The sequence below is a fragment of the Salmo salar genome, chromosome 20 (assembly GCF_965601325.2).
Source record: "Salmo salar chromosome 20, fSalSal1, whole genome shotgun sequence".
Classification (NCBI taxonomy): domain Eukaryota; kingdom Metazoa; phylum Chordata; class Actinopteri; order Salmoniformes; family Salmonidae; genus Salmo; species Salmo salar.
In genome coordinates this window covers 30,976,835-31,002,327 of record NC_138310.1, presented here as the reverse complement: position 1 = coordinate 31,002,327, position 25,493 = coordinate 30,976,835, and the positions used below count along the sequence as shown (strand labels likewise).

At 42.0% G+C, this 25,493-nt stretch overlaps 1 protein-coding gene across 3 annotated transcripts in view; it reads left to right on the top strand.

Moving 5' to 3' along the window:
- LOC106580443 (solute carrier family 23 member 2) overlaps nt 1-25,493 on the top strand; it is a 74,141-nt gene that overhangs the window by 26,492 nt on the left and 22,156 nt on the right. The window contains exons 2-6 of one of the 3 annotated variants that reach the window (XM_045703224.2): nt 14,373-14,502; nt 16,129-16,325; nt 18,736-18,834; nt 20,594-20,710; nt 21,307-21,464. In XM_045703224.2, the coding sequence (XP_045559180.2) occupies nt 14,454-14,502; nt 16,129-16,325; nt 18,736-18,834; nt 20,594-20,710; nt 21,307-21,464 (620 nt within the window). In that variant the 5' untranslated portion in view covers nt 14,373-14,453. The remainder of the gene's footprint in view (nt 1-14,372; nt 14,503-16,128; nt 16,326-18,735; nt 18,835-20,593; nt 20,711-21,306; nt 21,465-25,493) is intronic. The other 2 variants (XM_014161512.3, XM_014161514.3) reach the window with 2 other exon arrangements.

Below are 25,493 nucleotides of genomic sequence, written 5' to 3'. Positions count from 1 at the left end.
AGGGCCAAACAACGAGGCTATGTCCAGGAGGTCATCTGTGGCTAGGTCATATTTCTCATAGTCATGGACTATCGTTTTGATGGTTTGGGTGAGCTCTGTTTCACCATCAGGTTTCATGACCTCTGTATTGAACAGGTGTAGTACTGGCTTCAGGTAAGACACACTGACATAAGACTCACCAGACAGAGCATCTGTTAATTCTAGAAGTGGGGTCAATGCCTGGTTGATGGACTCAAGAACATCTGTGTAGGTGGGAGCTAAGTGCCGGATCTTCTTGTCACTGGACAAGACCTGTGAAATGGCTTTCTCCGGCTCCAGTACTCTTTGCACTGTCTTTTGGCGTGATTCCCACCTGGTAGGCGACTCTGTCACCAACTTGTGCTGGGGTAGGTTGTGTTCTTCTTTAGCATCAGCTCGGTCTCTTCTTTTTCCACCAATGGGGAAAGGCACCACTCCAATTGCTCGATCCACCCGTTTGTCTCTACCCACTCTCTCTAAGAGGAATCAATAGATTTTATTAAAATGTTAAAATCACAATAATCCCTTTTAGTTATGTACAAATGTAATATTTAACCTCTATGGGCTATGTGGTACACCCTATCAACAACAGGTGAAATATCAAGAGCGCCAAATTTGAAAACAATTAAATGTCATAATTCAAATTTCTCAAACATACAACTATCTTACACCCTTTGAAAGATATAAACATCTCCTTAATCTAACCACGTTGTCCGATTTCAAAAAGGCTTTACGGCGAAAGCATAAAGTTAGATTATGTTAGAAGAGTACATTGACAATAGCTGTGTGTAATGTTTTGTCAATTCAAAGACGGGCGTCACCAAAAGCAGAAAACCAGCTAAAATTATGCACTAACCTTTGACAATCTCCATCAGATGACACTCCTAGGACATTATGTTAGACAATACATGCATTTTTTTTCTATCAAGTTCATATTTATATCCAAAAACAGCGTTTTACTATGGCGTTGATGTTGAGGAAATCGTTTCCCTCCAATAACCGCCAGTCAATCAGCACAACAAATTAAATAATTACTATTCGAAAACATTGGTAAAATATTATATTGTCATTCAAAGAATTATAGATTTACATCTCTTGAACGCAACCGGATTGACAGATTTAAAAATAACCTTACTGGGAAATCACACTTTGCAATAATCTGAGCACTGCGCCCAGAAAAATACGCTTTGCGATACAGACTAACCGCCATGTTGGAGAGATCGAAAATACTATGTAAATAATCCATTACCTTTGATTCTCTTCATCAGATGTCACTTCCAGGAATCCCAGGTCCATAACAAATGTAGTTTTGTTCGAAAAAGCTCATAATTTATGTCCAAAAAGCTCCGTGTTGTTAGCACATGATCTATGCCCGCCGGACTTGTCTTCATAAACGAGGGGGGGGGAAATATTTACGTTCGTTCAAACATGTCAAACGTTGTATAGCATAAATCATTAGTGCCTTTTTTAACCAGAACATGAATAATATTCAAGGCGGACGATTGCATTCTCTTTTAAAACGTATTGGAACGAGAGTACCCAACATGAACTCGCGCGCCAGAGTCTAATCGGCCACCACCGTTCCAAGGCTCTTGTTCGGTCAGATCTCACAGTAGAAGACTCAAAACACTTTGTAAAGACTGGTGACATCTAGTGGAAGCCATAGGAAGTGCTCAAAGATTAATAAGCCCCTGTGTGTTTCAATGGCATAGGCTTAAAGGTAATTCAACACATCAGGTATCCACTTCCTGTCAGAATTTGTCTCAGGGTTTTGACTGCCATATGAGTTCTGTTATACTTACAGACACCATTCAAACAGTTTTAGAAAATTCAGAATGTTTTCTATCCAAACCCGAACAATAATATGCATATTCTAGCTTCTGAGTTGTAGGAGGCAGTTAAAAATGGGCACATATTTTTTTCAAAATTCTCAATACTGCCCCCTAGCCCCAACAGGTTAACTTAATCAGTTGATGAAAAAAAATGCACATTTAGTTTCATCTAACCAATCACTTCAATATACACAATTGACAAGGTTACTTACCAAAGGCCAAGTGCAGACAATGTCCAAAACATTGCAGTCAGGTTGATTTGAGCAGCCTTCACCACGTTCGCACCACTATCCGTTGTAATGCCGACCTGTCTGTCTTGACTGAGTCCCCAGGACTAGGCTACCGCCTAGTGGTTAGAGCGTCGGACCAGTAACCGAAAGGTTGCTAGATCGAATCCCCGAACTGACGAGGTAAAAATCTGTCGTTCTGCCCCTGAACAAGGCAGTTAACCCACTGTTCCTGGGCCGTCATTGTAAATAAGAATTTGTTCTTAACTGACTTTCCTAGTTGAATGAAGGTTTAAAAAAAGGAGGTGAGAGCGTCAATGAGCCCCTCTGCTATAGCTTCACCTGTGTGGTCGTCAGGGAAAGTATGATGTTTGAAGGCATTTATTTAGAAGGTTCCAGTCTTTGTCTATATAGTGAGGCTAATATAAGGCTCTGACGTGCGACTAGACCACAGATCGGTAGTAGTAGCAAAATACGTAAAATATGTCTTTTGAGCTGTTCCTCAAATGTTTCCCTACACTCGGCATAGAGTTTAGGCGTGCGGCGTGAGCAAAGTGTTTGCGGCCAGGGAGCACGTATCTGGGGTCAATTAAATTGATAAGCCTCTTGAAACCTTCCTTTTCGACTGTGTTAATTGGTAGCATGTCCTTAGTAATGCAATGCATTATAGCGTTGTGGTGTCTTTTCGATCTTTGCTCATAGGGCATATACGCTGTCAGTGTTGACTGCTTCGGGCAAACATCCCTAGATTGGCTGGTGCTTGAGAGGCATTTATCAATACCGTGGCACAAACTCAAACTTTCTGCATGTTCCGAAGAGTGATTTTTCTTCAGATGGTGAAAAAGGTTTGTCGTATTATCAGAGTTGGTAGCCACCTGTCTACAGAACAATTTGCACCGAACATTGCTCTGCTCTTTGTCGGACTTCAAAAAGCCAAACCACTTCCAAATAACTGAAACCATGGAACCCTTTTTATCAATCATTTCTTAGTTGGAAGCTGCTCCTTCTCCATGGCTATCATTGCCACTGTTTGCCCCTACATCACACATTTTTCGTGGTTAATAGTGGCTACTCCATCACTCGAGGTGCTAAGTGGTTTTTAGTGGGCGTATACCTCTCCACGTGCATATTGTCACTTCTCCGCACATTCCTGCTGCGTCACAGAGGTGAAATGGACTGCTGTACCTAATTATTCTATATCGACATTATTAAAAATGTATCTAAATGTTTTTATATCGTTATTGAGGGAAGTAATTACCTCTAATTATTGATTTATCGCCCAGCCCTAGTGTGTACTGTACTATATGGGCTTGGATTCCATGGATAGCTGCTCTGTCACAGACGACCCACACCCTTTCTGCCCGCTGTCTTTCTTTAGTATGTAATGCCTTTTGTTGCAGGTGTACTGTATAGATGGTTTAAACCAAGTCATGTTTTATTAGTATTTAAGCTCTTTGTGATGGGCTGTATAGCAGTGGAGCATTAACATAGTTTAATAGGCCTTCCTGGGGTGTTGGCATTCTTTAATTCCCAGACTCTGAGTCGGTGACAGTTGGGGTCTATTGTGGTTAAATACTGCCCCCCCCCCCCCCCCCCCCCGACAGAGTCAACTAATGAAACGGCAACACCAGCTACTGTAATGGAAAGGACCAGAGGGATTTACAGCCAATAGCTCTTATCCCCTGTAAGGATGGTGTCACAATGCCACTCTCTGTCACGCTGCTATTCTCTACAACTGCTTGCATGTAGATTTGTTAGAATTTTCAACAAAGGAGAGTTGGCCGTCTTGCATCTGTTCTGTATCTCAAAGGATAAGAGCATTGAGTGGCTCCACCAGCAGTACATACAAGAAGTGTTGTAGTCTTGACTCTTGTTTAACCTGTCTGGGCAATGTGGGACGTTTGCGTCCCACCCTAGTCAACAGCCAGTGGAATCGCGCGAAATACAAATACCTCATAAATGCTATAACTTCAATTTCTCAAACATATGACTATTTTACCCCATTTTATAGATACACCTCTCCTGAATCGAACCACGTTGTCCGATTTCAAAAAGGCTTTACAGCAAAAGCAAAACATTAGATTATGTTAGGAGAGTACCCTGCCAAAAATAATCACACTGCCATTTTCAAAGCAACTAGCATGCATCACAAATACCCAAAACACAGCTAAATGCAGCACTAACCTTTGACAATCTTCATCAGATGACACTCCTAGGACATCATGTTACACAATACATGCATTTTTTGTTCGATAAAGTTCATATTTATATATAAAAACAGCATTTTACATCGGCGCGTGACGTTCAGAAAATATTTTCCCTCAAATGCTTCCGGTGAATCAGCGCTACAATTTACAAAATTACTATTTGAAAACATTGGTAAAGTATAATATTGTCATTCAAAGAATTATAGATTAACATCTCGTGAATGCAACCGCATTGCCAGATTTAAAAATAACTTTACTGGGAAATCACACTTTGCAATAAACGAGGTGCTATGCTCAGAAAAATAGGCTAGGCGATACAGGTTAGCGCCATCTTGGACTCATCTAAAATCAAATATACTATTGTAAATACTCACTTACCTTTGATTATCTTCATCAGAAGGCACTTCCAGGAATCCCAGGTCCACAACAAATGTAGTTTTGTTCGAAAAAGTTAATCATTTATGTCCCAATAGCTCCTTCTTGTTAGCGCGTTCCGAAGGCTACTCAAAATGTACGAAGCGCGCGGGACTTGTCGTCACAAATGTGCAATTTTTATTTACATTCGTTCAAACTTGTCAAACGTTGTATAACATAAATCTTTAGGGCCTTTTTCAATCAGAACTTCAATAATATTCAAGGCGGACGATTGCATTGTCTTACTAAACGTTTCGGAATGACAAACTTTCCAGGCCTTTCGTTCGGTCAGTTTTTACCGGAGAAGACTCAAACCACTTTGTAAAGACAGTTGACATCTAGTGGAAGCCTTAGGAAGTGCTAAATGAATCCTAACTCACGGTGTGTTTTATAGGCAAAGGGTTGAAAGTGATTCCACAAATCAGATTTCCACTTCCTGTTAGGATTTGTCTCAGTGTTTTGACTGCCATATGAGTTCTGTTATACTCACAGACACCATTCAAACAGTTTTAGAAACTTCAGTGTTTTTTTTTATCCAAATCTACTAATTATATGCATATTCTCGTTTCTGGGTAAGAGTAGTAACCAGTTTAAATCGGGTACGTTTTTTTATCCGGCCATGAAAATGCTGCCCCCTATCCCCAACAAGTTAATTCAAACTGTGTTTCTGTTGCTAAAACTAATGAGTGTTAAAAATTATTCCTGAGAAGGAGAAGTGTCCATGCTTTTCTGGAGCAGGTGGCAGTGTCTTCTATTGTCTGACTCTTGTTGCTGGTGAAGCCTGCCACAGCAATTCTGTTTTCACTGGGAGCTCAGCGGTGGTGGTGCTGTGGGTGTAGGGGGTTGTGGGTTTTGAAGCTTTGAGGCTGACAGAAAGAGAAAGGACAGCCCCCCTCCAATATACAACACATACATACACACCCCAGCATGGTTCCGTGGCCTCTGACCTCTCCAGGCCAATGCCCTATTGATCCTTGACCCTTATAAATAAAAGTCTCTGCCTTTCATAGGTGACATAAAATACCCTGTCTGCGACAGACAATGTGGAGTTCCAAAATCTAAGTAAGTGTATGGGGCAGTGGTTTCCAAACTGTGGCGGGAGGGGTCGGCAAGGGGGGAGTGCCAAAAGTTTGGGAACTCAGTCCGGCATTAAATTTACTCTTGAATGTTGTAATAGTAGAATGTACAAGGTTCAATTTCGATATTTGGTAGTGTGTCATCAGTTCCTCTTGTCATCTTAGTCATTGCAGATCTTAGAGCTATTTATAACTTGTCAAATGTCCAGATCAACAAGCCCATGTCAGCTAACATTTTTTTAATAGTTTTTTTTAGGCCGAATACATTATTTTTCTCACTCATATCACATTAATACACTTTAGACGTTGCAAAATGTATGGAATTGCAAGAAAATGTGCAGGAAATAAACTTTAAAACTGCAACATTCTCTCCAGCAACGAGGGGTGTGCAGAGTTTGTCATGAACAATGCTTGTTAAATAAAATAAACAATGCTTGTGCCCATAGAAATATGCAGGGGGTGCACGAGATGTTCCCCAATGCTGGATGGGGGGCCCTGAGTGGAAAAAGTTTGAACCCCTGGTGTAGGGGTTAAGACTTCACGCCTCCGTTATCTGCCAGTGTAGACAGAAAGCGTCATTGAGTCAGCATTATGTATTTCTGGCCTAGACAAAAACACAGCCAGGACCCATTTGTGTCTGTATGTGAGGAATTGAGGGATGCCGTGTGTGCGTTGCCTGCATGCCTGTGTGAGAGGAGATTTCAACCTGTTTCAGTGGAGACGCTGGATGATATTTTCGAGTCCTCTCCATTCCCTGAGTTCTCATGCCAAAGTTAATAATAATCAAATATATTTTGAGTGACTCAGGAGTGCATGGCTCCTTCCCAGTCTTTCACTGTGTAGATTATAATGACACCATATTATCACCAGATTATGAGGTCATGACAGATTAAATCCCATAGAGACATCTTTGAGACCTTTCAGCTGATAGAATAGAAATCCCTGTCTCTCTTTCCATATAAGCATACAGTGGCAAGAAAAAGTATGTGAACCCTTGGGAATTACCTGAATTACTGCATAAATTGGTAAATATGCATTCGATATAGACAAAAATACAACTTGTGTGGTATTAGTTTAAGCACACTGTGTTTGTCTGTTGTTGTTGTGACTTAAAATTTGATCTGTTCTTCATCTATGACCAATTTATGCAGAAATCCAGGTAATTCCAAAGGGTTCACATACTTTTCTTGCCACTGTATAACAGTCTTTTCCAATCCATTCTTTATAAACCTCCAGCCAGTTCTTGAATGTTTTTGCTCACCTGATTCAACTAATCACTAAACCCTTGATTAGTATTTGAAGCTATTAGATACCAAATGTGATCTATCTCTGAATTTGCCATGATACAACAGTGTATCAGTATATTGTCAGCTGCCTGTACTACAATCTCTCTGGCTAACTTCAATAATAAAGTATTGATAACAGGAGGTGTGTACAGATGTATCTTTCTTGCGAAGACTTGGCCATGCTTAACTTTGGACAAACATCTGGTGGACTGGGACACACACACACACACACACACACACACACACACTAGAGCTGGGGGCGATAAACCGAAAATTATCGACACCAACTTTATCAATCACTTATCGCAGGCATTTTGCTGATATCGTTCATTACAATAAGTAGTCTATACTAAAGAAATGTAAAGTTTGAAATGAAATAAGTTTGCTAATATGAGTGCTATTTTTATTTATTTTTTGTGACAATTGATGACCACAACCATCAAACTAGTAGTTTTAAAAGATCATTAAAAAAACGTAATGTTATAAACTTATTGTTCTATTTATCGTTATTGCATCAATTCAGGATATGTATCGTGATAGGAATTTTTGTCCATATCGCCCAGCTCTAATGGACACACACATCTGGTTGGCAGGGATTGTTTTCCTCCTCCAGTGGAATCTTACATCAGTGTAACACAGTTCAGGTTAGCATGGTGATGGAGCCAGCACTGTCAACCCAGGGTATTCTGGGTAGGGTTACAGTTAGCGATACATGTCTCTTCAAAATCAATACTGGTCACATACACATACAGTTGAAGTCGGAAGTTTACATAAACCTTAGCCAAATACATTTAAACTCAGTTTTTCACAATTCCTGACTTTTAATCCTAAAAAAAATTCCCTGTCTTAGGTCAGTTAAGATCACCACTTTATTTTAAGAATGTGAAATGTCAGAATAAAAGTAGAGTGATTTATTTCAGCTTTTATTTCTTTCATCACATTCCCAGTGGGTCAGAAGTTTACATACACTCAATTAGTATTTGGTAGCATTGCCTTTAAATTGTTTAACTTGGGTCAAATGTTTCGTGTAGCCTTCCACAAGCTTCCCACAATAAGTTCGGTGAATTTTGGCCCATTCCTCCTGACAGAGCTGGTGTAATACAAATGTTCTATAGGATTGAGGTCAGGGCTTTGTGATGGCCACTCCAATACCTTGACTTTGTTGTCCTTAAGCCATTTTGCCACAACTTTGGAAGTATGCTTGGGGGTCATTGTCCATTTGGAAGACCCATTTGCGACCAAGCTTTAACTTCCTGACTGATGTGTTGAGATGTTGCTTGAATATATCCACGTAATTTTCCTTCCTCATTTTCTGGAATTTTCCAAGCTGTTTAAAGGCACAGTCACCTTAGTGTATGTAAACTTTTGACCCACTGGAATTGTGATACAGTGAAATAATCTGTCTGTAAACAATTGTTGGAAAAATTACTTGTGTCATGCACAAAGTAGATGTCTTAACCGACTTGCCAAAACTATAGTTCGTTAACAAGAAATTTGTGGAGTGGTTGAAAAATGAGTTTTAATGACTCCAACCTAAGTGTATGTAAACTTCCGACTTCAACTGTATTTAGCAGATGTTATTGCGGGTGTAGCAAAATGCTTGTGTTCCTGGCTCAAACAGTGCAGTAATATCTAACAATTCACAACAATAGACACAAATCTAAAAGTAAAAGAATGGATTTAACCTCTCTGGGCTAGGCGGGACGAATTCGTCCCACCTACGCACCCGCCAGTTGAATCCCGTGGCGCGATTTTCAAATACCTTAGAAATGCTATTACTTCAATTTCTCAAACATATGACTATTTTACAGCATTTTAAAGACAAGACTCTCGTTAATCTAACCACACTGTCCGATTTCAAAAAGGCTTTACAACGAAAGCAAAACATTAGATTATGTCAGCAGAGTACCCAGTCAGAAATAATCAGACACCCATTTTTCAAGCTAGCATATGTCACAAAAACCCAGAAGACAGCTAAATGCAGCACTAACCTTTGATCTTCATCAGATGACACACCTAGGACATTATGTTATACAATACATGCATGTTTTGTTCAATCAAGTTCATATTTATATCAAAAACCAGCTTTTTACATTAGCATGTGACGTTCAGAACTAGCATACCCCCCGCAAACCTCTGGTGAATTTACTAAATTACTCACGATAAACGTTCACAAAAAACATAACAATTATTTTAAGAATTATAGATACAGAACTCCTTTGTGCAATCGAGGTGTCCGATTTTAAAATAGCTTTTCGGTGAAAGCACATTTTGCAATATTCTCAGTAGATAGCCCAGCCATCACGGCTAGCCATTTAGACACCCACCAAGTTTAGCCCTGACCAAAGTCAGATTTACTATTACAAAAGTTTGATTACCTTTGTTGTCTTCGTCAGAATGCACTCCCAGGACTGCTACTTCAATAACAAATGTTGGTTTGGTCCAAAATAATCCATCGTTATATCCAAATAGCGGCGTTTTGTTCGTGCGTTCTAGACACTATCCGAAATGGTAAATCAGGGTTACGAGCATGGCGCAATTCGTGACAAAAAAATTCTAAATATTCCATTACCGTACTTCGAAGCATGTCAACCGCTGTTTAAAATCCATTTTTATGCCATTTTTCTCGTAAAAAAGCGATAATATTCCGACCGGGAATCTGCGTTTCGGTAAACAGAGGAAAGAAAACAAAGCTTTCGGTCGACGCGGGCACGCGCCTGAGTCTCACAGTACTGTAACCAGCCACTACCCAAACGCGCTACTTTTTTTCAGCCAGAGCCTGCAAAGCCACGATTCAGCTTTTTGCCGCCTTCTGAGAGCCCATGTGAGCCGTAGGAAGTGTCACGTAACAGCAGAGATCCTTTGTTTTGGATAGAGATGGCAAAGAAGGCCAAGAAATGGTCAGACAGGGTACTTCCTGTACAGAATCTTCTCAGGTTTTGACCTGCCATTTGAGTTCTTTTATACTCACAGACACCATTCAAACAGTTCTAGAAACTTTGGAGTGTTTCCTATCCAAAGCCAATAATTGTATGCATATTCTAGTTACTGGGCAGGAGTAGTAACCAGATTAAATCGGGTACGTTTTTTTATCCAGCCGTGTCAATACTGCCCCCTAGCCCTAACAGGTTAAGAAATATATAAACATTAGGATGAGCAATGTCGGAGTGGCATTGACTATAAAATACAGAAGAATAGAATACAGTATACACATATGAGATGAGTAAAGCAGTATGTAAACATTATTAAAGTGACCAGTGATTCTATGTATATAGGGCAGCAGCCTCTAAGGTGCAGGGTTGAGTAACCGGGTGGTAGCCGGCTACTGATGGCTATTTATCAGTCTGATGGCCTTAAATCTTCTTCAGGATCGGTGGGTCCCCTGCGGGATGATTGAGCTAATGTAGGCTAATGCGATTAGCATGAGGTTGTAAGTAACAAGAACATTTCCCAGGACATACACATATCTGATATTGGCAGAAAGCTTAAATTCTTTTTAATCTAACGGCACTGTCCAATTTACAGGAAGGGGCTGAGCACGCACCCTTGTGGGGCCCCGGTGTTGAGGATCCGAAAAGTGAAGGTGTTGTTTCCTACCTTCACCACCTGGGAGCGGCCCATCAGGATGTCTAGTACCCAGTTGCACAGGTCGGGGTTCAGAACCAGGGCTGTTGAAGGCTGAGCTGTAGTCAATGAACACCATTCTTACATAGGTATTCCTCTTGTCCAGATGTAATAGTGCAGTGTGATGGCGATTGCATTGTCTGTGGATCTATTGGGGCCGTATGCAAATTGAAGTGGGTCTACGATGTCAGGTAAGGTAGAGGTGATTTATCCTTAACTAGCCTTTCAAAGCACTTCATGATGACAGAAGTGAGTGCTACGGAGTGATAGTCATTTAGTTCAGTTACCTTTGCTTTCTTGGGTACAGGAACAATAGTGGCCATCTTCAGGAAGTATGGATAGCAGACTGGGATAGGGAGAGATTGTATATGTCTGTCAACACTTCAGCCAGCTGGTCTGCGCATGCTCTGAGGATGCGGCTAGGGATGCCGTCTGGGCCAGCAGCCTTGCGAGGGTTAACACGTTTAAATGTCTTAGTCACGACGGCCACAGAGAAGGAGAGCCCACAGTCCTTGGGAGCGGGCCGCGTCGGTGGCGCTGTGTTATCCTCAAAGCAGGCGTTTTAGCTTGTCTGGGAGCAAGACGTCGGTGTCCGAGACGTTTCTGGTTTTCCCTTTGTAATCCGTGATGGTCTGTAGACCCTGCCACATACATCTCGTGTCTGAGCCGTTGAATTGTGACTCCTTTGTCTCTGTACTGACGTTTTGCCTGTTTGATTGCCTTACGGAGGGAATAACTACACTGTTTGTATTCGACCATATTCCCAGTCACCTTGCTATTGTTAAATGTGGTTGTTTGCGCTTTCAGATTTGTGCAAATGCTGCCATCTATCAATGGTTTCTGGTTTGGGTGGGTTTTAGTAGTCACAGTAGGAAGAACATCCCCTATACACTTCCTGATTAACTCTGTCACCGTGTCTGTATATACGTCAGTGTTATTCTCAGAGGCTACCCGGAACATATCCCAGTCCGCGTGATCAAAAACATGCTTCAAGATTGATTACGATTGGTCAGACCAGCGTTGAATAGACCTTAGCACGGGTACTTCCTGTTTTGAGTTTCTTACTCCTTCCTGTCTCTCTCTCTGTCTCTCTCTGTCTGTCTTTCTATTTCTGTCTATCCCCCTCTCTCTACACATTCTAATCCTCAGGGTATGTACGTTGGTTTATAAAGAAGTTGTCTTTTGGTTGTTTAAGGACTGTCATCTTTTTCCTTCCTATTAACTGTAGTCATAGGACTATCCCTCTGGGTGAATGTTGAGGTTATTCTAGGTGCTTCTGTAAAGTTTATTTCCTATTCTTGTACATTTCACTTCTGTTTCTCTAGAACTGCAATGACCGAGGAGTCTTATAACTGACCGTAAACACACTCACACAACACATTCTTTTGTGACTATTGCTGACATTACAATAACTATTCACACAATGTGCTTTTGTCACCTATAAGACGACATGAACAAAGATGATCTACAGTGAGGGAAAAAAGTATTTGATCCCCTGCTGATTTTGTACGTTTGCCCACTTACAAAGAAATGATCAGTCTATAATTTTAATGGTAGGTTTATTTGAACAGTGAGAGACAGAATAACAACAACAAAATCCAGAAAAATGCATGTCAAAAATGTTATAAATTGATTTGCATTTTAATGAGGGAAATAAGTATTTGACCCCCTCCCTCTCAATCAGAAAGATTTCTGGCTCCCAGGTGTCTTTTTATACAGGTAACGAGCTGAGATTAGGAGCACACTCTTAAAGGGAAGGTGACAACAGTTGGTGCGATTATTCGCAAATGGAAGAAACACAAAAGAACTGTCAATCTCCCTCGGCCTGGGGCTCCATGCAAGATCTCACCTCGTGGAGTTGCAATGATCATGAGAACGGTGAGGAATCAGCCCAGAACTACACGGGAGGATCTTGTCAATGATCTCAAGGCAGTTGGGACCATAGTCACCAAGAAAACAGTTGGTAAGACACTACGCCGTGAAGGACTGAAATCCTGCAGCGCCCGCAAGGTCCCCCTACTCAAGAAAGCACATATACATGCCCGTCTGAAGTTTGCCAATGAACATCTGAATGATTCAGAGGACAACTGGGTGAGTGTTGTGGTCAGATTAGACCAAAATGGAGCTCTTTGGCATCAACTCAACTCGCCGTGTTTGGAGGAGGAGGAGGAGGAATGCTGCCTATGATCCCAATAACAACATCCCCACCGTCAAACATGGAGGTGGAAACATTATGCTTTGGGGGTGTTTTTCTTCTAAGGGGACAGCACAACTTCACCGCATCAAAGAGACGATGGACGGGGCCATGTACTTGGGTGAGAACCTCTTTCCCTCAGCCAGGGCATTGAAAATGGGTCGTGGATGGGTATTCCAGCATGACAATGACCCAGAACACACGGCCAAGGCAACAAAGGAGTGGCTCAAGAAGAAGCACATTAAGGTCCTGGAGTGGCCTAGCCAGTCTCCAGACCTTAATCCCATAGAAAATATGTGGAGGGAGCTGAAGGTTCGAGTTGCCAAACGTCAGCCTTGAAACCTTAATGGCTTGGAGAAGAGCTGCAAAGAGGAGTGGGACAGAATCCCTCCCTGAGATGTGTGCAAACCTGGTGGCCAACTACAAGAAACGTCTGACCTCTGATTGCCAACAAGGGTTTTGCCACTAAGTCATGTTTTGCAGAGGGGTCAAATACTTATTTCCCTCATTAAAATGCGAATCATTTTATAACATTTTTGACATGTGTTTTTCTGGATTTTGTTGTTATTTTGTCTCTCACTGTTCAAATAAACCTACTAAAATTATATACTGATCATTTCTTTGTCAGTGGGCAAACGTACAAAATCAGCATGGGATCAAATACTTTTTTCCCTCACTGTATTATATCAACAAGATAGCCGGGTGACCACTCTAACAATTGAAATTCGTGTCCTCAATGATTGAAGGCAGGTGGATCAGGTGAGACATTCTAGTCAATGAGAGGGCAGTATGAACAACAGGCACAACTAAGTAGTTGCCGGAATGCCACGTGCATCCACTTATCAGTACTTTTGTAACAACCTAAACATTACAAAACTTCTGTTTATCATATAAGCCTCATGTAATTCTACACTCTCCATACACCTCCATACACAAAAAGGCTGATCTCATGCGGACAGATTTTGGGCAGAGCAAATGCTCTCGCTTCGCCTATTCCTCTCTGACATGAATGAACACTGAATTAACTCTCCCTCACACAACCCCACACCCCCCACCAACACACACATTGTACCCTTCAGCCTCCAGGGTTGGAGTTGGGGAGTGATGTGCTACCACACAGAGGAGCAGATGGATGGAATGTTGTCAACACAGACTCTCCTCCACCTCCATGGCTCACGCACGCACACGGGGAAACAGAGCTGTGTTAGTTTCTCACAAATACCACTGTGGCCTATGGGACAACTACACACACCACTGTAGTTTACTATGGGACAGACTGCCACTGTAGGACAGCCTGTTAGGGCATATTATTTCCATGTCACAAAAAGGTGTGCCTGTGTGATAGGTCTATAGCTGGAGAGAGAGGGACAGAGGATAGAAACCAATCAACCTCATGAATTACCTGACTGATGAGCGGTTAATGAATGTTGGCTGTCACATTAACAACTATCTTGCCCCCTTACCCCTCACCTGCCCGCCCCCCCCCCCCCTCAGCTCTCTCCTCTCTCTCCATCTCTTTCTCTCTCGCTTCTCCCACCTGCCCCCTCCTCTCCCTCTTTCACCCCTTCCACACAGATGCACCCCGCTGCCCAGCTCGACAGGAGCGATGGGATGTGTCAACTAGGTACTTCACTTACCAACATTTAACACTGACCAGGGATGGGGGGGGGACAGGGGTGAGGGGATGGGGGAGACGAGGAGGGTATTAGAAAAGGGGAGGGGGACAGGGATGGGGGGTGATGTCAACTAGGTACTTCACACAGCACCCCACATGAAGAAAGTAGGGAGGGGGGAGGATGGGAGAAGGGTTGGGGTATAATAAAGGTGGGGAAAGGGGGAAGCTCAGGGATGGTTTTTCAGAACTAGATTGAAGACTCACTCCAGCTATTTTTTTTTGTTTTTTACTTTTCCTGTTGAATAACAATATCCCCAGGATAAATACAGTAATGTACACACACTTAAGGGTAAAAAAAAATGTTGAGCAAAATAGTATTTTTAAAAATATATATTTTTTTTTAGACAAGTACAAACTTCATGGAGTAGGCCATTCAAAGAGTTGGTGTCTGATGGTGCCCTCTGTCATCGGCCTTCCCCCTTGGTTGAGGAACAATTGAGAACGAAAAAGGAAAGTCCCATCCAACCCCCTTCACCATTTGTGTCATGTCAGAGGACTCCTGGGCCACCTATTGAGATGTGCCTTTTGGTGATAAACTGAAAAGGAGACTGGAGTTGGACTTTGTTTACTCCTAGACTAAAATGTTCTCTGGAGAGTAGGCTTAATCTGTCATTTTTAAAGCTGGGGAGAGGGTGTTGAGAGGAAGGTTAAGTCTGACAGAAGGCCTTGTACAAGTTTAGAAAGATAGTGAAAGATAACATGCAGGGATAGACACAGCCAAAGGTCTTGTGTTAAAGTATAGAGTAGGGGGAGGGGTGAGACCGGGACTAGTCACAGGGCTAGACTGAGCCCAAGGCCTTGTCTTACATAAAATGGAGTTGACATGACACCAGAAATAACACAACACCGCCTGAGAACAACAAACTGACCTCCCTCTCACACCTCTTCCTTCCACTTTTATTCCTTTCTCACCCTCTTCCCTCTTTCCCTCCTCAGTCTATCCCTCAATCTCCTCCTCCATCCTTCCCTGTGTCTCTGCTCTCCTATTGTACCTGTCAACTCTGTTCTCCTTTCCACCCTCTCTCATCCATCATCCCCCATCCTCTGCCCTATTTCTCATCGATCCCTGACAGCTTACTGTATGAGTGTATACATCTGGGGCTGCGTCCCAAATTACACCTTATTCTCTTTATAGTGCACTACGTTTGACCAGGCCCATAGAGCTCTTGTCAAAAGTAGTGCAGTGTATATGGAACATGGTGACATTTGGAACTCCTTCGGGGTCTCCCAGGCCCATCCCAGTATCAGGTCTCTCCACAGTCCTGGATCACATCTGATCTCTGCTCATGATCCATTCTGGGGTGAAGAGATGGTGACTGTGCAAATACTGATGCCTCAGGTCTGGGGCTCTGGAACCAGGAACAGACAGCTGTCTATCTGTAAACTCGGGTTTAAGCCCAACCCTGCTCTCCATCCACACACCACCGTGGAGCTTTTGGCCCAGTGGGCAAAAGGCCAATTTTCTAGCGTAGTCTACCTGGTACAGTAACTACTGTAATACTGTAGTCTAGATGACATCAAGGGCAGACTCAGGAAAGTGTAGTAAATGATCCATCTTTTATCTCTCTCTCTCAGTAGATGACACAGTCCTGGACCATGTAAGGGAGCTGAAGGATCAATCTGCAGTGTTTCTACCGGAGCGAGCGAGGGAAGAGGAGGAAAATAGAGGAATGGGCGTGGGGAAGAATACCACCTCTATGTCGATGGAGGGAGGAGAAGGGGGAATGTATGAGGAGGAGAACAAACACAGCGCAGACTTCTACCCCATTCCGGTACGGTGTGTGTGTGTGTGTGTGTGTGTGTCTGCTTGCACTGGGTATTTAGTCAGTTTTAAAGCGGCAATCAGCAGTTACTACATACATTTTTTGACTTATAAATGAATGATATTTACCCATTTGATTCTTAAAGAATATAACTTAGAAATGCCTCATGAGCTTAGTTCAACTGTCATACCCCATCAGAACCCAAAATAAATGTTTGTAGACATAGTTTTAAGCATGCTTTAAGGCCATAATTTTGTTATCATGGATAGTCAGAGTCATGGATGTCAGGACTGTCTGTCTATGAATTTGAAAGTTGTTACATTTGTCCAGGCCTGTCCCTCAGCTTCTTACCAAAGCAGAGGGGGTGTGAGCACTGTTATTGTTTCAACCACATATTGGCCCTTTAAGGGTCATCAAGTTGACACACTGACAGAGGAGTGATGGTAAAGACAGGGTTTGGCCACCATACACAGAGACCTGTCATTAGGATCACTTAACACTTGTCAGGGTCACACATGCACTGACGAACATCCACACATGCACTGTTAGTCTCCATGTCGTGCCAATTTTGTTCTGGCCATTTCCTCTTGGTTGGAGCACAGTCCCCTCATGTAGGTCACACCACAAATCAACAATAATGGTTTCCCTAGCCACGCACACACACAGACATAATACTGTACTGAGGAGCCCAAACACAAAGCCTCTCTGGGTTTTGAGTCACTCAGAGATTTACGACTATATATCCTGTTTGTTATAACGATCCCATTCACATGCTCCTGTTACTGAATGGCTGAATCGGACAGAGGTGGATAAAGGGACACAATGGCTATCCTCAATTACCTGTACAGCCAGTCTCCCTCCCTCCCTTCTGTCTTTCTCTTCCTCCTTTCTTTGTCTTTCTTTCTTTGCCTCTTGTATTCATTCTTTAATCTCCCCCTCGATGTCCTCTCCATAGCTCTCTATCGCCATAGCTCTCTACCAAGGGTACTAGTTTTGTGACGTCTAGGGATGTGATGTCTGGGGCAGCAGGTAGCCTAGCGGTAAGAGTGTTGGGCCAGTAAGTGAAAGGTCACTTGTTCGAATACCCGAGCCTACAAGGTGAAGAATCTGTAGATGGAACAACACATTTCGCTGCACCTATCCAGTGTATGTGCCAATAAAAAAAAGAAATTAATTAACTAATGTCCATTAATACCAATGACAGACCTTTAGTTCATTCTAAGTTCTCTCATCTGATGACTGCTCTGTCAGCAGTGATATTTCCCAGCTAGTGAAAGATAGGCAGTAGGATGGAATGTGTCCCCGGGAAAGGTACACAGACACACACACACACACACATTTGAATGCCTTTGACATTTGAGTCTGAACAAGAGTAGTTTGTTGTTTTTCATGCCTGGCAGACTAGATGCAAAGATGGATGAAAGTATGCAAAGACGCATCCTCAAATCAAATTTAGACAAATGACGCTGTGTGTGTGAGAGACTGAACACTGTCCTTCTATACTGAACTTCATCTGTGATTTGCTAACCAAGCCACAGACGGAGAACACACATCCACAACACACACGCACAGTGATGTCATGACCTTGGATCCCTACAGCGTATGTGTGTGCAGCAGAGTGATAAATAGACCAATGTAAAAAATAAATAAAGTCACATAGACAGGACAGGTGCAGCGAAATATTTTTTTACACATTTCAGCCATAGTAGTACCGTGCCCCTGGAGGGTTAACCCTGCTCAACAGCACATAGACCTTTTTTTTTCACCTCGTCGGCTCGGGTCTTCAACTAATGAAGAAACTGATGTACTTATTGCCCAGTATTCCCAGAGATCATTTTCCAGGCAAAGTGCAAAGGCTCCCAAAGCAACACCCAGGCTGTCCTTTGTGTGTTATGTCTGATAGTTCTGTTAACCTTACCCAATCAGCATCAATGTCCTTGCTTTCCTTGAAATGTTCTCTCTGTTGTGCGTACGTGAGTGTACATAAGTTGTGCTACTGTTGTATAATGCAGTATGAAATGTTTGTAAAATACTTACTAGGGTGAGGTTTTTGCAGTGCAAAAAAGCGTCACTGTTGTCAAAACACTACGTCACTGCAAAGGCACAGCGCATCAGCATAACACTATGGAAGTTTGTCATTTCTCTACCCCTACATTGGCTTTATACAGTTACATTTCTGAAACAAATGCTGTTACAATAATAGAGGGATAATGAAATATGGGTCCTTGGTACTCAATGTTTCATAGTTAGTTAGCCCAGATCAATGATTGTCATGTATCTGTCTGTGTGTCTGTCTATGTACATTAGGTGGTTAAAGTATTGACATGCATCTGTCTGTGTAGGTGGATGAAGTATTGACATGCATCTGTCTGTGTAGGTGGATGAAGTATTGACATGCATGTACTGTACTGTACTGTAGGTGGTGGTGAACGGAGTGGAACAGGCCACTGGAGAGCAGGACACTGAAGACACTGAACTGATGGCAATCTACACTAAAGAGAACCAGGAAGGAGAGAAGGTACGAGACACACGCATAGTTTAAACTCCTAACTCTCCCTTCTCCTCTCATACACTCTCACTCACCCTGTCCCTCCCCTACATCCTTTGTTTATCCCTGCTCTTTTGATCATCCTCTCTTCTCTCTGTCACTGTGACTCTGCACTTTTCCCCTTGTGTGAGAAAGGGAGAGAAAGATAGTCAGAGGCAAGAGGAATTTCTCGCCGGTGTCTGCTTGAATCTCTCCCTTTTTTCTCTCTCTCCCTTTTCTGAATCTATCCCCTTCTTTCTTTGACTACACTCTCTTGCTGAATTGTTCAGCCTTTCCCTCTTCCATGCTGAATATTCTTCTCCCATCTCCTGCCCCTCTATCTGTTATGTTGCTGTGAAATCGTCAGCCTACAGTATGACTGTTCTGTGTAGTTTGTCTCCAGGGATGTCTCCCAACAGGTCGATCGTGAGCTACCAGTAGCTTGCAGCCCACCTATGAGTAGCTCATCAAACAATTCTGAAAGTACATGCAATTTTCATGTGTTCCACCGCAAACGGTCATAAACAAATCTCACAAGTATCAGACACCAGCAAGCTCCCAGCTACTATCTATTCAATGTAAAATGTTCATTATCCCACCCCTGGTTAGCCACTATTGGCTTAAAAACCCAAACCTAACACAATATCTGCCAATTAACTTCCAGGAACATTGTCCCGGTCTGTCTGTGTGGCGTGCGCTCGATTGTTTATCACTCCGTGTGTAGCCATTTGATGTGATTACCATCTTGTGGGTTGACAGAAATATTTTCCACAAAACCTTCTCAATTAAATGTTAACTGCAAAATAGTCTTACCTGGCAGAAGTATATCATCTCTATCTATTATTTGTTATTTGCAAACTTTGCCATGAAATGAGCAGCAGCAGTATAGGTCCATCACTAGACGCTCAATTAAAGGGCCAGATGTGCTATTCTTTTTTTATATATTTATTTATTTATTTATTTTTCTTTAAAAAATACATTATTTTAGGTTTTATTTAACTCGGCAAGTCAGTTTAAGAACAAATTCTTATTTACAATGACGGCCTACCTGTATTAAAGGGGAATTACATAAAAATAAAAAAATTGTTCGTTTTCAACCAGACCAAAAAAAAAGTTGTCTTCTGGTGTGATTTAAGCATTGACATGGACTCAGAACATTTATTTGAGTTGTTTCTCTATTGACAATTATAATTTTAAGAGTGAAAATAAAACTGAGAACATAATTTGGGAAACTGTAAAACAGAATTTGGGGAAAAATCTCAGATTTTATAGGGCCCTTTAGAGTTATTTATTAACCATTTTTTTACCAGGTATATTGACAGAACTTTCTCATGTACACCAAGTATCCGGGGACTAGTTGCAGGGGACAGGAGAAGAGAAGAATGCCTATTTGAAAGTTAGAAAAAAACAGCATGTTCCATTTTTTAAATGTAGCACTCATGCTAGAGAAGGTTGGAGAACCCTGCCTTATATAGTCCACTATTTTTGGGTGTGGTTAGTTTCAGGTTTTGACCTCCCTAAAGCAAACACACACTCAAAAAATGTTTTATTTAACCTTTTATTTATAACCTTTTATTTAACTAGGCACATAGAGATTACTACCTGTAGGCTTAAATGCACTTAGTCTAAAAATAAAACTTAAGTCTTAAAACCCTTTGGTCCAGAAATTGTATACCCTGTGGTGTGAGATTTTATAGTAGCCTACATCAATAATCTAAAAAACTGTCTTCTCACCTTTGCATGTGTGTAGAGTTCCATGTCGGAGACATTGGACAGTGCAGACAGTATGGACGCCAGGAGAATGGACATGATCTACACCATCGAAGACACACCTCCCTGGTACTTGTGTATATTCCTGGGCTTACAGGTGAGAGACACACCCATAGCTCTGGTACCTCTGTTGTTTTGCAAGTACCAGATAAGCATGTGTTTTATGTTGGACTGTCTGAAAGTATAAATGTAATCTAAATAATGTGGCTTCCTCCTTGTCTCCTCTCCTTCACCTGCACTGATGTGAAAGCTAATTCCTAATAAAGTTCCTCTCCCTATTGCTTTCCTTTATCAGTGCTGATGATAAACAAGAGGAGACAAGGAGAGGAAGACATTTAAGTTCAGACTGTAAAAATGCAGCTAAGCCCAGGCCCAAAAAATGCCATCTCACCGCTTATTCGAGTCACTTCCTCTTTCCTGTTCTATAACCCGTATCATGTAACATAGTTACATCAGGAGTGGGTAGACTAAGCCCCTCCCCTTTATACTCATGCTTATGAAACATACTGTTATGAAAGTTGATGCTCTGCTTCACAGACACACAGAGACCTCAATAACCTCAATCAATATTAACTCGGTCAATATTTACACAACAGTCCTGTCTATTAACATAAACACATACACACTGTAAAAGGCCATCACACACAGTGACACACACATCTCATTCTAACCCTCTCTCACCTCTCTCTCCAGCACTACCTGACCTGTTTCAGTGGCACCATCGCAGTGCCGTTCCTGCTAGCTGAAGCCATGTGTGTAGGGTTTGACCAGTGGGCTACCAGTCAGCTCATAGGAACTATCTTCTTCTGTGTGGGAATTACCACCCTGCTACAGACTACACTGGGCTGCAGGTACACACACATACACATACCTGCATGCATACATACAAATAGTTGAAGTCGGAAGTTTACTTAGGTTGGAGTCATTAAAACTCGTTTTTCAACCACTCCACAAATTTCTTGTTCAAACTAGTTTTGGCAAGTCGGTTAGGACATCTACTTTGTGCATGACACAAGTCATTTTTCCAACAATTGTTTATAGACAGATTATTTCACGTATAATTCACTGTATCACAATTCCAGTGGGTCAGAAGTTTACATACACTAAGTTGACGGTGCCTTTAAACAGCTTGGAAAATACCAGAAAATGATGTTATGGCTTTAGAAGCTTCTGATAGGCTAATTGACATAATTTGAGTCAATTGGAGGTGTACCTGTGGATGTATTTCAAGGCCGACCTTCAAACTCAGTGCCTCTTTGCTTGACATGGGAAAATCAAAAGAAATCAGCCAAGACCTCAGAAAAAAAATGGTAGATCCCCACAAGTCTGGTTCATCCTTGCGAGCAATTTCCAAATGCCTGAAGGTACCACATTCATCTGTACAAACAATAGTACGCAAGTATAAACACCATGGGACCACACAGCCGTCATACCGCTCAGGAAGGAGACGCGTTCTGTCTCCTAGAGATGAACGTACTTTGGTGCAAAAAGTGCAAATCAATCCCAGAACAACAAAGGACCTTGTGAAGATGCTTGGAAGAAACGGTTACAAAAGTATCTATATCCACAGTAAAACAAGTCCTATATCGACATAAACTGAAAGGCTGCTCAGCAAGGAAGAAGCCACTGCTCCAAAACCGCCATGAAAAAGCCAGACTACGGTTTGCAACTGCACATGGGGACAAACATGGTACTTTTTGGACAAATGTCCTCTGGTCTGATGAAACAGAAATAGAACTGTTTGGCCATAATGACCATTGTTATGTTTGGAGGAAAAAGGGGGAGGCTTGCAAGTTGAAGAACACCATCCCAACCGTGAAGCACGGGGGTGGCAGCATCATGTTGTGGGGGTGCTTTGCTGCAGGAGGGACTGGTGCACTTCACAAAATAGATGGCGTCATGAGGTAGGAAAATGATGTGGATATATTCAAGCAACATCTCAAAACATCAGTCAGGAAGTTAAAGCTTGGTCACAAATGGGTCTTCCAAATGGACAATGACCCCAAGCATACTTCCAAAGTTGTGGCAAAATGGCTTAAGGACAACAAAGTCAAGGTATTGGAGTGGCCATCACAAAGCCCTGACCTCAATCCTAAAGAAAATGTGTGAGAAGAGCTGAAAAGGCGTGTGCGAGCAAGGAGGCCTACAAACCTGACTAAGTTACACCAGCTCTGTCAGGAGGAATGGGCCAAAATTCACCCAACTTATTGTGGGAAGCTTGTGGAAGGCTACCAGAAACGTTTGACCCAAGTTAAACAGTGTAAAGGCAATGCTACCAAATTCTAATTGAGTGTATGTAAACTTCTGACCCACTGGGAATGTGATGAAAGAAATAAAAGCTGAAATAAATAATTCTCTCTACTATTATTCTGACATTTCACATTCTTAAAATAAAGTGGTGATCCTAACGGACCTAAGACAGGGAATTGTTACTTGGATTAAATGTCAGGAATTGTGAAACTGAGTTTAAATGTATTTGGCTAAGGTGTATGTAAACTTCTGACTTCAACTGTATATACACACATGGATACAGTACCAGTCAAAAGTTTGGACACACTTACTCATTCAAGGGTTTTAATTTATTTTTTTACTATTTTCTACATTGTAGAATAATAGTGAAGACAACACTATGAAATATCACATATGGAATCATGTAGTAACCAAAAAAGTGTTAAACAACTCAAAATATATTTTAGATTTGCGATTCTTCAAATTGCCACCCTTTGCCTTAATGACAGCTTTGCACACTCTTGGCATTCTCTCAACCAGCTTCATGAGGTAGTCACCAGGAATGCATTTCAATTAACAGGTGTGTCTTGTTAAAAGTTCATTTGTGGAATTTCTTTCCTCCTTAATGCATTTGAGTCAATCAGTTGTGTTGTGACAAGGTAGGGGTGGTATACAGAAGATAGCCCTATTTGGTAAAATACCAAGTCCATATTATGCAAGAACAGCTCAAGTAAGCAAAGAGAAACGACAGTCCATCATTACTTTAAGACATGAAGGTCAGTCAATCTGGAAAATTTCCAGAACTTAGAACGTTTCTTCAAGTGCAGTTGCAAAAACCATCAAGCACTATGACTGGCTCTCATGAGGACCACCACATGAAAGGAAGACCCAGAGTTACCTCTGCTACAGAGGATAAATGAATTCGAGTTAACTGTACCTCAGATTGCAGCCCAAATAATGCTTCACAGAGTTCAAGTAACAGACACATCTCAACATCAACTGTTCAGAGGAGACTGTGAATCAGGCCTTCATGGTTGAGATTTTTGGTTCCAACCGCCATGTCTTTGTGAGACACAGAGTAGGTGAACGGATGACCTCCACGTGTGTGGTTCCCACCACGAAGCATGGAGGAGGTGGTGTGATGGTGTGCTTTGCTGGTGACACTGACACTGTGATTTATTTAGAATTCAAGGCACACTTAACCAGTATGGCTATCACAGCATTCTGCAGCGACACGCCATCCCATCTGGTTTGTGTTTAGTGAGACAATGACCCAAAACACACCTCCAGGATGTGTAAGGGCTATTTGACCAAGAAGGAGAGTGATGGAGTGCTGCATCAGATGACCTAGCCTCCACATTCACCCGACCTCAACCCAATTGAGATGGTTTGGGATGAGTTGGACTGCAGCGTGAAGGAAAAGCAGCCAGCAAGTGCTCAGAATGTGGGAACGATGTGGAAAAGCATTCCTCATGAAGCTGGTTGAGAGAATGCCAAGAGTGTGCAAAGCTGTCATCAAGGCAAAGGGTGGCTACTTTGAAGAAACACCTTTTTTGGTTACTACATGATTCCATATGTGTTATTTCATAGTTTTCATGTCTTCACTATTATTCTACAATGTAGAAAATAGTCAAAATAAAGAAAAGAAATATATATATATATATATATATATATATACACACACACACACAGGTGTAGCGCTAATGCCGGCACCTGGGGAAACTGTAGGCAAGTGATTTGGCTATTCTTTTCCCTTGTTTGGTTTTAACAATACATCCATTGCATCACATTCTACACAGTGTGGTTAGGGTTAAGGAGTGCGTTATGAGATAGGGTAGGTATGTTGGTGTTCGGAGAATAATTATTCACTATGCTACACTTATACACCCCATCCCCCAGGTGGCAGGCAGAAAGAATCAACTGGGTCTAGGTTCTGAACCAAGCCTTGATAAAGCCATCAGTTTTACCTCACTCTACAGGAAACTCTTTCCTTCGCTCTAATTTTCATTGTTATTTTTCTTTCTTCTTTTAATGTCTTTCTCTCTCTCTCCATTGTAGTTAGAGGTTAACATTTTACTCAGTGAGTTGTTTTGACTTGAGATGCCCTTCTGTTCTCTCCCTCTTTCCCTCACTCCTCCTGCCCACACTTTCTCCCCCTCGATCCCTCTCTAGAAATATGATATCCTTTAGAAATGCCACAGCCAGGTTTCATATTTGTTGCCATGGTTATTATTGGTACCAAACGTGAATGTGATGCTACATGTCATGCCACGTCATGGTAGTCTGTCTGTTTGTAATTGTGTTTGTGCAGTCTGCCTGTCTCAGTCTCATGGCCCAGATACAGCAGCATTGACGGGAAATCACTGCACACACACACTGGACACGCACACAGAAAGTACTCTCCTAGTCTCATGGCCTTGAGTGATTTCTTTCTGAAAGGAGAGAACGAAGCAGTATTTTTACTTTTTAGCCATTAGTGTTTTGTCTAACAGTCAGGCACAGCCTTGAAAAGAACTGCAGACACTCACCCACACGCGTACACACACAGACCAGCGGTATGGCGGACCTGTGTTTGCCTGGCACACACACACTCCGCTCAGGGAGAAACCAGGCATTCTGCCACATAGGACTACTGTGAAAATGGGTCGATG